General features: G+C 36.4%; 1 protein-coding gene across 12 annotated transcripts in view; it reads left to right on the top strand.

Moving 5' to 3' along the window:
• The window catches only part of LOC128680802 (protein madd-4-like), a 328,414-nt gene that overhangs the window by 254,994 nt on the left and 59,649 nt on the right, over window positions 1-13,771 (top strand). For all 12 annotated transcript variants that reach the window (XM_064436822.1, XM_053764226.2, XM_053764227.2 and 9 more), the window contains exons 4-5: window positions 7,136-7,279; window positions 10,204-10,386. In XM_064436822.1, the coding sequence (XP_064292892.1) occupies window positions 7,136-7,279; window positions 10,204-10,386 (327 nt within the window). The remainder of the gene's footprint in view (window positions 1-7,135; window positions 7,280-10,203; window positions 10,387-13,771) is intronic.

Here is a 13,771-nt window from a genome sequence, read left to right as displayed (position 1 = left end):
AAAAATTCAAATGGCATGAATTTTTTTCATGAGTAATTAAGTAGGCATGAATATTTTTGTTTAGCAACACACAAAAATGTTTTAAATACCGCAGATTTCACACTATAACTTCTACATTTATTTACTTAAATGAGTTAAAAACATAAAATTGTTGTTTTTGGGAAATATTTGGCGACCTCCGTGGCCTAATGGTCATCACGCCGGACTGCTACACTTGAGGTCCCGGGTTCGATCCCCGGTCAGGGCAACATGGAAAATGATCTTTTTCAGATTGACCTTGGTCTTGGATGTTTATCTATTTGTTATAGAAAATATAGTATCGTTGAGTTAGTATCCCATAAAACAAGTCTCGAACTTACTTTGAGGCTAGCTCAATCTGTGTGATTTGTCCGTATATATTTATTTTTATTTATTTATTTATTTATTTTTTGTCTACTTTATACAAAAACGCTAGAACAGTTTTCGGCAATAGAGAAAAAAATAAAGAAAAATATGTGTACATCTAAATCACTTCAATATTAGAGCATATCGTATAAAATCAACATAAAACCTCCCTACTTTCTTCCCGCCAAATCTTAAAAGGTTTTTATTCCTTTATTTGTCGTCTCGAGGCTACAGACAGTATCTCCGTACAGCCAAGTCCGATTTACATTTTATTCTCGTGTTTTGTCGAAAATTGACTTGTTTTAACAGAATTGTTAGGTCTGCACTAAAAAGAAATATGACCACTGTGTTTGTTGTGTCCATTATCTTTAATGAAAATGTACTGTCATTCTAATTAAGTTTATGTTGTCGATTTTTTGTTTGATGTATTTTATTTCGTCTTTCGCGATATTTTTTTTGTTCATAGAAAATGTTTAGGAATGTGCAATAATCATAAGTCACGAGTGTTCCAGTAAAAAATATATTATCATTATCTCTTTAGATTGAAATCGTGAACAATTAAACTTCATTATCACGTCTTTGTTTCTTACGGGATAGACAGAGCCAAGAATTGCAAAACTCGAAGGCCATTTTTTCGCCATGAAAATCAGAAACACGATACGCATCACCGATGCATTTCCGACATTTTAAAAAGCGATAGATTTTTTTCCTGAAAACCCCAATGTTGAATCTATTTGGCAACACCGCTGAGGAATTTTTTTTCATAGTTTAGTACAGCGCAGGAAAAAGGTGCGTGAAAATGTATCGTTTTGGCGCCGCTTTTATGATGAAATTAATATTTTGATGTAATGATGACGTTTTAGTCCGTCATCTATGAGAGGAATCACCTGTTACAAGAATTAACTGTAACACAGCCAAAATTAAATAAAAAAATATTTTCCCCAACTAAAACTTCACCTATTCTTGGTAGTTGGTTCAATTTAGAACCTTACAATTCGCTAAGACACGCAAATAAGCCAATATTGAAAATTTGGCCAGACACCAACTATAGCGAGTCCACAGTGCTTTAAATTCTGCAAACTACGCCAAAACTGTGCTGATTCGCGCATAAAACTGGCAAGAATATAGACCATTTTTATCTATGACAGAGCTGCTGTAGAGGTGTATTTTTGTATGGTGACCAGAGGTAGACTTTGGTACAAAGATTCGTCTGCACAGGTACCTCACTCCCCTCTATTCCACCCGCCAAACAGCAGTCCTTACATTGTTGTGTTCCGGTTTGAAGGGCGAGAGAGGCGGTGTGATTACAGGGTACTGTGGCAAAATATCCTGGGCCACAAAGTGGGCAACGCGCGTGTGACGCTCCTGTTATTGAAGGCGTCGATAGGTTGTGGTGACCACTTACCATCAGGTGGGCCGCATGCCTGTTTGCTTGCTTGTTAAAGTAAAAAAACTGTTTTTTTTTTGTGTTTTTTATTGAAAACAATATTTTTATATTTAATAATTTTCATATTTGATTTTTATGTGCACAGTGGTGGTCTTTTTAATATTTCTCTCATCTGAGCGTATTCCCGGTTTCTCCCCCAGCCGTGGAGCGTCGGAGCCCAGGGACCGGTTTTCTACTTTTTCATCGCCGGCCTCCCTAGTTGTCAGACCGTTGGCACGTATATTATCATAATTGCACTTATTGGTAATTAACTTTTGGCCGCGGCTTCGCCCGCGTGAATTCCTCTGCGAATGCGGAATTTTCATACAAACTTTCACCCCCAACTTTGGGATTTGTTTTTTTTTTTAAAGTAACCTATGTTTGAAGAGTGGTCTTTGACTAAATGCATATAACATTTCGTCAAAATCGGAACAGACAGACAGTTTTTCGTATTTATAATATTAGTATTTAAATAAAATTACAAAACTTTGCGTTTGTTGTACTAACCTACACTTAAAAGGTACAGGTAAAGAATAAAAAAAAATGATCAACAAATCAAATAGGAGAAACATTTCATTGCTTTTTGTGAAGTATTTCCACGCGAGTGTGCATAGTAGGAAAACCTGTGTGAACCGGCACAAACCGGTTTAGAACAAACACGGATTTAACACATATTTCTTTTATCTATGGGCACACTGGTTCGCGTATCCAAAACGACAAAAAGACGAGCTAGATCATAAAAAATACTATAAAAACACTTTGATGACCTCGGTGGCACAGTGGTAAAGTTCTTGCCACTGAACCGAGAGGTCCCGGGTTCGATCCCCGGTCGGGTCATGATGGAAAATGATCTTTTTCTGATTGGCCCGGGTCTTGGATGTTTATCTATATACGTATTTGTTATAAAATATAATATCGTTGAGTTAGTATCCCATAACACAAGTCTCGAACTTACTTTGGGGCTAGCTCAATCTGTGTGATTTCTCCTAATATATTTATTTATTTATTTATTTATTTATTTATTTATTTATTATTATTTATTCATAGTCCTTATGACTACGAAGTGGTCGTGGTCGTGGAAAGTAACACACACAACGACTTAGCACTATTAATGGAGCGGTTTGCCATTGCCTTCTCCATTTCACACACAAGTTGATAATCAACCAAATTGCAGGTTTCCTCGCGATGTTTTCCTTCACCGGAAGCAAGTGCTCTATGAAAACTATACATGAGTCATATTGATATATTGGTGGAAGAAGGCACGAGTAGGATTCGAACCTGGGACGTTTCGGTCTACAGGCGGGCGTCTTAATCATTACACCACCACCGCTACAAAAATGTTATGAATTTATATAAAACATATGAATATTAGGTATATCATTTGGTCTTTAGTCCTCAAATCTCTCCTTTTGATTCCATTAGGGAAGTAGTATTTTTTTGAATCTTCTTGGCCCTAGTCCTATCAGGTAGGCTGCATACCATAAAACATATTTTTGGATGCAAGTAAAACATTAAAAAGTACATCTATCTGACTATGCAACAAAAAAAAATCCTTTTTCATCCGAAACCAGGCCCGGTAGAAATGCAATTATTCGAAGTGACTGACAGACGAACAGACAGATAGCGCGATGCCTTTTGTTTGTGTTCCGATATAATAAAACTGTGGGTTTTTGCGATATGTTTGTATGAATACACATAGAGTCGTTATATAATATGCGTCGATGCGGTGGTGGTCAAGTGGTTAAGATGTCCGCTTGTGATCGAAAGGTTCCAGGTTCGAATTCGAAATGCCACATGAGTTTATGTTTGTTTGTTATTTTGTGTTTGGTGACGCCTTGGTAATGATTCAACGGAGATTTTACGAATGCTTCAGCCTAACGTTAACCTTCTTCAGCAATGCCGTTGTTGCTTATATTAATTTTACTAATTTGTTTTTCGAAATCTGTCATTTGAATTTAAACGTAGTTAAAAGACCTAGAATTTTACAAAAAAGAAATTTAGAACGTAAAATAGTTAATACCCAAATTCATTTAACATTTTAATGATAAAAGTTCACAACTACAATATCCGTAGAGCCTCTACGCCGTAGACCCTGCGGAGCTACGGCGTAGCAATCCGCTACGATACTTTGTTCGAATCGACTTTATTTCAACGTATCTTTTATTTCTGTCCCGGGAGAGTTACGTTGCGTTCACGCAATTTACGTTTGTTGACTTAGCCGACTGCCGCGATGGCAAATGAGGGTTATGTTATTTAACTTTATGTACGTCATTATTAAGGTTATATTTTATAACTGGTGTTATTTTATTTTGAACAAAGCCTAAGGAGCCGTGCGTTGCGGTCGAGAAACAGTAGAAAAGATTCTGGGCTCCAGCGCTCATCGACTGAGGAAGATAATGAGAGTACGCTCTGATCAGAGAGATAGATTTTTTCACTAAATCTACATATCACTATTGAACAAAAATAACTACAGTATTTCTAAATGTGTTCAAAAATAAGTAGTACCTTTACACTTAGTTCCCTATTTGTTAGTTTGATATTTACAGTGTTACAATCAATGAATTAATACATTTTTGTTAGTCAATCACGTTATATAGTCATAACAGGCTTACTACAAACTACACACAGCACTTTGTGAAACGGAACGCATTCATCCGAAATCCGGATTTCACCGGCCATAACCGGATACAACAGGCTCGTCTGCAGTTGACTTGGTTGATGTGATGTGTTTTAAATAACTGTAGGCTGATAAGTATTGAGCACTGTGACTTTTTCTGCGAGAATTTAATTTTAATTAAAATACATTTTGATTTATAACACCAAGACTGTAATAGGCTGCGGCGCCCGAAGCGCGAGATCTGCGTATAATAAAATGTATCTTTATTTTTGCTCATTATTCTTTGTCTTCAACTAATCTCAATTAATATTAATGCGAAAGTAAAGTTTGTTTGTTACCTCGTCACGCTATCTGCTCAACCAATCTTCTTGAAATTTCTCACTTTTAATTCTAATTTCAATTTATATTCACGCGGGCGAAGCCGAGGACAAAAGCTAGTCTCTTATAGATTCACTTGCTAATCCCAAATTCTGTACAACACACTCACACATTATTAAGTTGTTTGTCTTTCTCACTCAACTGTCACGTACACTGGAAGACACGAAATCGGCCGCCATTTTATTATATTATATTTATATTTTAGATCCGCACAGTGCGCAGAAATGTGAATATTAAGTGAAGAAGTGTCTTGCAACCCGTCTTTGCTTATCTTAATATATTATAAGCCTAAACCTTCCCCAGGAATCGCACTATCTATTGGTGAAAACCAAACAAAAATCCGTCTGGTAGTTTTTGAGTTTGATGGACAGATAGTGAGACTTAATTTTTTATTATGTAACGATGTATGTATATCCTCATAGTCATTAAAATAAGTATGTCTATACAGCAATATTGGAATGGAAGTGATCCAGTGGTTAATATACTTATCTGTGGTCCCAGGTGCGAATCCTACATGTGCTTTATACCAATCTGACTCATATGAAAGACGAGGTTATTACAAGCTGTCAATTTTGAGAAAAGTTTTATTACCATCAGAGAGATCTTAATGTATTCGCCCGGCTTTAATGATAACTTTTTACAAGTTATATTTAATTTACCATGCATAATGTTCCTACCTATTTGGGTGAAATCTTGCACCTCAATTTTGAAGCATATATCTTCAACCGATTGAGCTGAAATTTTGTATACACGTTTAGTTTGGATGACAATACATTATTATTATACACATGACCAGATAGTGTTTATCATAATAATGCATTGTCATCCAAACTAGGAGTTCCCACGTCTGGGACTGAGAGCTTCTCAACGGTTTATGATTTTTTGTCATACAGACAGACCCGTAATTTTCCATCATGACCCGACCGGGGTTCGAATCCGGGACCTCTCGGTTCAGAGGCAACCACTGCGCCACCGAGGTCGTCACTGAGGTCGTTGACACCTGACACACATGATGCTCCCAAAAAAACAATACACACAAATATGAACTGAACATATACCCCGAAAATATTCCCTTTCTATATGATTGTCAGATTTCCATGAAGCATCGTATAAGGAAGAGATTTCTGAGCACGTGACGCTTTTGCATATTTCTGACTTGAATATATAATTGTGGAGAAGCGCCGATTGGTCAGTTTGCCACTTTGTTTTGCCGGCACGTGTACGGTGGGTTATTCCTAACTTGCCTGACTGGAATATGGGTTGTATTTTGGTAAAGAATATTGTGATAGTTATACCAAAATCATGGTAGTTATAATGTTTTGATTCAGTTATTTGATATCCGTCAACACAGGTATCTAAATATTGTTTGTCAGATTCTCTATTCTCAATATTACAAAGACCTATGCCGCTGACTATCTCCAGACTAATTTTCAACTATTAAGTTCACCATTCACTCACACAATGGTCGGCCATTGGATGGATGACCAAAAATGTCTTTAAAAAAATCTTAAGCTCAGTGCTTCGGAAGGCACGTTAAGCCGTTGGTTCCGGTTGTGTTTGCAGTCGGTAAAACCTGCCAATCTGCAATGGGCCCGCGTGGTTGGTCATGACACATACTCCTTATCCATCAAAATCAAATCATTTATTCAGAAATTATCCATTACAATTATAATTACAATTATCCATCCATAAGGAAGGCCAGTTACCCAGCAGTGGGGACGTTTAAATGGCTACTGAAGATGATTATTAAAAGAGATTTATAAAAAATGTGAAGATTTCCTTAAACGGAAGACTTCATCTTATGTTATTCCTGGCACGTCCCTCCCTCCACTTTACCATATTTTCGCCTCCATCATATCTGACTCGGAAAATTCGTTAAACAGCCGAAAAAATGCTAGAATGTTTTTGATATAATACGATTCGCAGTGAATCGCAGCTAACCGATCACAGTGCGCCATTGTGACGCGCCGACAACCACACCGCAATGTGATTGGTTCGCTGCGTCTCACTGCGAACCGATTCGATAATGAGAATGCTAACCCGCACTTCGCCCTCTGTTCTCGTTGTGAAATGCCATCGATACGCGAAGAAGAACTAATATACCACCAGTGCTTATCTGGTAGGCTGTGAAACTAATCTTCTCCTCTACTCGCGAAGGTAACAGCTGAAAGTCTGTGATTGTTCTTCGGGTTACTTTAATTCGAGCTGCATTCCGTTAGAGCACAGTGTGCACTGCACACAACATGCATCCCTAGTTTTAAGATTAGTTTAAAGTTTACACTCTTTATTATTATAAAAATATTTATTTATCTGTATCTTCTTGTCAACAGGAACACGGCGGCTGGTCACAATGGTCTGACTGGTCGCTTTGCTCGCGGACCTGTGACGGGGGGGTGTCGCGTCAGCTGAGGAGCTGCTCCTCCCCGGCCGGTTGTAGGGGGGAGCCTGTGCGGTACAAGATTTGTAATATGCAGGTCAGTTTAAAATTGATTGTAACATTACTTCCCACGAGAACAAATTTTCCGCAATTAGCTTGATTGGGCCAATTCTGTATGAGGTCTTCACTGCTGCTTAGTCCAGCCTAGCCTTTATGGATGCGGAGCACCGCCAATAGTGTACGACATTTATAATGTTACATCAGGAACGTATAAATGTGTAGGCTATTATGTCAGCTTAATTTCTACCAGGATTAAGTTTGTAGCAGGAGCAAGGTGATGTCTCAACTGAGACTTATGGAACATTTTTCTGCCAAGCCGGGTGTCGCGATTGGAGAAAACACAAGGCGTTGAAACTTCAACTGCGCGTTTTAGACTGGTCAGTCCGACCATGATTCCACCACAGGCGCCATCTGTTCGTAGTATTGCGAACCAACTGTGCGGCTTGTATTACGTTGCGTTTTCGTTTACGTTTTTAGTTTTGCGCTTATGACATAGATTGTCAACAACAAACATTATTTAATAATAACACGAATAAAATGTATCTAACAAATTATATGTTGTGTATTTTAGAAGCTTAGTTATGTTGAGAGTTTCCCAAAGTTTAGATGTTATAGACTCGATTGGAAATTGAATATTGATAGTTCGTAAAGTTAGTCAAACACAAAGTAAATTATATTCACACAGAGTAAATTATATCCTTTCATATACTGTATTAATAAATGTCTCTTAAACAGTATAAAATAAAGTCACATCCCGCTGTCTATCCCTGTGTATACTATATTTGAAACTTTTTGATTTTGATGCAGGTCCTTAATAAACAGTATTATTCCTGATGAAGATTTAGGTATATAATAATATAAATAAATAGCCTTAATAATGATGTAAATTCGTCTTCCTAATTTTTAATATATGTATAAGACCTATATTTGTTAATTGACGTCCTTGGAGAAAAGGCTGCGGTGAAGTTTGTTGCGCCGCTTCTTCTTCACCTGCGCTTTGGAAGTCGGCGGTAGACTTTGTTTAAATAATTTTTGGACGTCAATAAGTGATGTCATCCTAAATTGAATAAAGAATTTTGAATTACAATTTAGTATAGAAGATTGAAGTATAATTTATTATAGTTTTACTTGAGCGTCGCTAGTAAAGTATATTTCATAACTGTGAATGTGTGTTCTTTTATTCTTCTTTCACGTAATTGGATGGCTTCACAGCTCTAAATGCACATGCGTATATGTGAAATACAAAAGCGCTAGTGAAGAAGGATGAAAATAGAAAAAATATATTCCTAACCTAGAAATCCAATATAAACACATGTTTACAACACAAAAGGCAGTGTAGTCGCAATCAAACTGTCACAACAAGATAATTGGTTCCATTGCTCTCCACTGTACACGATCGAGCAAAGGCGGCCGGGCTGTGAGAATTTTTTAATTTAGTTTTCAACTAAGTGTGTTTTTCTCTTCATATATCTAATTAATGAGCTTCGGGACACCACAGCCGCGGATAAAACCATCTTCTTAGATGAGAGAGCGATTACAGCTAATTGTAAAACTTAAATCGAATGATGTGTTGAAGTCTAGACTACAATATAAGTTATAACAAGTTAGGAACTAGTTTTCAATGTATAGTTTAGGTTAAGTTTGATAGTTTTCCATTATGGCGGCACACTAGCGCCATCATCACATTTAACAACTTCTTTTTTTTTCTTAGTGACTAATAAATTATGATCTTGATAAATTACGCCACTAGAATAGTTGACGACCTCCGTGGCCATCAGGCCGGACTGCTTTTGAGGGTCCCGGTATATTAGTTTTGAGTATTGGCTTTGTAGATCTGAATGCCCTTATTAATTAAAGCTCCTTTATATTAAATCATTTTATTTCTCTTCTATTTCTATCAGCTACATTTTAACGTCTTACAAATTCAAACCATTTTTCACAACAACAATGTCACTCTATGAGATAACCATAAACAATATATTATAATAGAATATAACCTTTAAATGTGGTGGCTGTCCACTAACCTACTTATACTCAACATTTCATGTAGGACTGGCAGTAGTTGGCATTTCAAGATGTTGAAGTATCACCTTGTCTGCTTGGGAACTCGCATCTATTTCTGCAATAAAATAAAACGAAAAATAATTATATCATCATCAATATCGTCTCTTTGTGCCCACTGCTGAGCACAGGCCTCTCTTCGCGTACGCCACCCTCCTCTGTCCTGTGCCTCTCTCATCCATGTACAACCTGCGACTTTTATTATATCGTCAGCCCATCGCAGGTCGCTCGACACCTCTCCCGCCGACCCAAGGGCTTTTATATCACACTGAAAAAATAATACACAAAAACGATTAAACAGTGGACATCCAAATTATAATAGTTAAATATTTGGTGATGTTTTTTTAGACAAAACAATCCGTATTATTTACAACGATTTCATAATGTTTATCTTATGGAATTTCCTTCGCTTTTATCATAAAGAAAGCTTTTAATTTTGCCACACAAAGGACAATGTTTATTAATTTTATTGAATTCCGTATGTACATGCCTGTGTAATCTCATTATATTTTTCGTGGAAATAGGTAAGATTTTGAGATGTATATGAAAAAAATTGTATATTACTACGTTCCGGGGCTTTACTTCCGTGGGAATTTCGGGATAAAAAGTGCCCTATGTATAATACCAGGTTATATTCTACCCGTGTACCAAATTTCATAACAATCCGTCCAGTAGATTTTGCGTGAAAGAGCAACAAACATAGTACATACATCCTTACAAACTTTCGCATTTACAACATCAGTAGGATGTTACGACTAAAACCCCAAAGTACGGTTACACGTAGGTTTAGGTAATGCTTATATTGTCAGCTAGACCGTTGTATCGTGCTTATCATTTGCTACACATTTATGCTAGTTTACTGATGGTTAAGTAAGTAATTAAGCATACTTCCCCCCACAGCCCTGCCGCGGGAACGTCTCCCTTCTCGAAGAAGACATCTGGCGGGAGCAGCAGTGCGGCGCCCACGACAGCACTCCCTACGGCGGGGAGCTGTTCCATTGGCGAGCTCACAGAGATGATGCTGAACCTTGCGCCTTGACTTGCCGAGGATCCCCACAGCACTCTGGACAAAGACCTGAACCTGTAATTCCTTTATATTACTGCTAAGAACTTACGGTTGATAATCTACACTGGTTTAGACTACCTTATTGGCGTAATAGATGAGTACTTGTGCCTCTTCTGTTGATGTAAAATCAAAATAATTTATTCAGAAATTTGGCCTTCACGGGCACTTTTTCACGTCGTATTCTAAATTAAATGATATTTACCAAAGCTACAAACTACTAGTATTTCTGAACGACCACTGCTGAGAAGAAATGCCGAAAGAAACTAATTCAAACAGTGTTGGTCCCTATCATGCCTAGAAGGGCTTACCATTTTTTAAATATAAATTTATGTATAATTTTTTATCAGTAATATAACAATGTAAGTACACAATATAGTACATGGTCAAAGGGTATACTGAAACATATTATGATTGTGATCGAGTGCTGATGAAAGGAAAAGTATATATATGTATAATTAATTCAAATTATTTATTTCAGACAGAGTCCATATGATGTTAGTAACAATATTAACTTACACTAGTGTTAGTAAAAACAAACTAAAATATATTACACAGCATGAAGCCGCACCCACCGCTGAACCAAAGGGGTATCCATCGGTCAACAAATACTTTCATTTTTATTTATTAGGAAGACCATCAGCCATACATACACAATAGGTACTAAATTTAAAAAACATTAGGCCATTTAAAGGTCCTCACATATAAAAACAAAGTAAGAATAAAACATTATCATTTACTCTAAGAAAAAGAAAATATGAACAAAAAACCCAATATACATATTTATATGCTGTTATATAAATCTACGCTCCCTTTTTTTTATCATTATTGCTGTTGATCAACAACCACATCGACCGGAAAGAAAAAGTTAGTTAGAAGACGTCTCAGTCTAGGGATACTACAATGAATGAATGAATAAATGAATGAATGAATGATGAATGAATGAATGAATGAATGAATAAATGAATGAATGAATGATGAATGAATGAATGAATGAATGAATGAATGAATGAATGAATGAATGAATGAATGAATGAATGAATGAATGAATGATGAATGAATGAATGAATGAATGAATGAATGAATGAATGAATGAATGGATGGATGGATGGATGGATGGATGAATGAATGAATGAATGAATGAATGAATGAATGAAAATATTTATTTCAGACTATGCACAATATACAATACAAGTCCATATTATATTAGTAAGAGACTTAAACAACAATGAAACAAATCAATGTCAACCTCAGATGATACTCGGTTATACATATTACCAGTTCTCAAAAGAAAAGAATTTAACCTATAGTTAGTATTGACGATCGGTATAAAGAATAATGAATTATTACGCAATATTCTACATGGGGCTCTAAAATTATTAAAAATTGATAATTTTAGAAAAAAAGGACCCAGTCAGCGACTTTCAGGATATAATTAACCAAACGAAAAAACTTTTGACACGAGATCGATGCATTTTCAATAGCCCGTATGTGAGGCTACTGTCCCACATACTGCGGCTTTGTTAGGATCTTGTCTAATTCCAAAGACTTTTGTTTATAATGTATTTTATTTTCATATTAATTGGGACACACATATGACAGAGTTCGTAGCCGAAAATTTTCTTTTTTTAGATAGCCTTATAAAAAAATAAAAATAAATAAAACTACTTGTGTTGCCAGCAACAGCTTAATTCACTGCTAAAAACAATTAGCTGTTATAAAAGATTTCGGTATTTCATCACTCTTCGAAAGACATCTCTTGAGCGAAAAGATCAGTACGGCTGGATTTTCTGTTGTATCGTTTTTCGTAGCCAGTGTACTCGTATTTATTATGTGAACTGTTTTATTGACGAGCTCACAAAGATGACGCCGAACCCTGCAAAGGATCTCCACAACTTTTGGACGCTCTTGACAATTATCTGAACTTATAAGTCTTGCTTTGCTGTGAAAAAAAGCGAAAGGTGAAGCAAATTTAGATGATATTTTGTTATGAATTCATCAAAAGTAATTCTCTCTTGTAATTTTTTATGCTACCAAGCACAAGCGTAATGTTTGTGTTGACTGATGATGGGTCGCGTTTTAAAGGATATCTTATAGCCCGTATGTAAGGGAACTGTTCAATTAAGCTCAGAAATAATAAAATACTGCGCGTTGACAAGAGGAGTTCCATAGCAATTTGGAAAGATGACTGAACCAGTGTCTTTTATCTCTCTTTCATCCTCTCGGTTGCATTCGGGGCAGTGATGCCGCAAAGCCCAGTTTCAGCGTGAAAAATAATCAAATAAAAATCTTCCTTAGCGATTACGTCATTTTTAATTTATCAGTTACTCAATAAACCACAGTTCACATCGAGGTAACAAAACCGTTCGTATCGATTTCACCCCAAGGGATGTTTCGGATCCGATATCGTTTGGAGTGGTTGTTATGATGACAACAATACTGGATAATGGTATTTTTTGAGTTTATTTTTTCATTTTTTTAGTTTTTAGGTTATATTTCCAAGAATTATTTATAACAGATATTATATGCGCGTTTTTTTCTCTTATCCATGGGAAATTAGAGACTATCGATATGTACAGTAAAGCTGACCCGGAGTGTGATTTCCGCCCTGGAATAGACCCACTCCATCTCTTACCGTTGATGTTGAGGCCAAACTCTAACCACACAATCTTTTTGAAATTTCCCATACATGTAGTTCAAAGTACGGAGAAGGACATAGCCTATTTTCATTCTGGATAAAAGTACATTTCCCATGTGAAGGCGCACGCGGGCGAAGCCGCGGATAAAAGCTATTAGTGATTAAATAATTAGACAAAGTAAAGCATTCAATTACATCAAAGAGGTCCATTAAAACACAACTATAGCATATAAATATAGATAATTCTTTAAAATAGATCATTAATAAGGATTTTTAGTTCCAAATCAGTGTCACAAAATTAGTTTTTCTGGCTTCGCGAAGAATGTGTTGGCTACACGAAAATTTTGCAAATTTCCCTTCTAATACTGTAATGATTAGGGAGAGGGCCTATGAACCGATAGGGCCCAGATTCGAATCCGACTCATGCCACGTGAGTTTATATATTAATATAACTCGGGTGTCGTTGTTTTTGTAGACCAGTACCAGTTTCCGCTGAAGGAAAACATCGTGAGGAAACCTGCACTCTACTCTAGTCGATAATTTATCACATATAGGGTGTGAAATGGAGAAGACAATGGCAAAACACTTCATTAATATTGCGAAGAAAGTCGTTACGTGTGTTTCATTCCACTTAATTACCCTCAGCCATGAGGAATACGAATGAAGGTATAGAAAAACCAATTTTAATATTACATGTATTAATGAAAGGCTCCACCAAAAGGATTGCGTCTTTAAAAAAAATTGAGAACCTCTGGTCTGCGACAATG

Source organism: Plodia interpunctella, chromosome 25 (assembly GCF_027563975.2).
Source record: "Plodia interpunctella isolate USDA-ARS_2022_Savannah chromosome 25, ilPloInte3.2, whole genome shotgun sequence".
In the NCBI taxonomy this organism is placed as follows: Eukaryota; Metazoa; Arthropoda; class Insecta; order Lepidoptera; family Pyralidae; genus Plodia; species Plodia interpunctella.
Note: the sequence above shows the minus strand (reverse complement) of the source record. Positions and strands in the feature narration are given on the sequence as shown.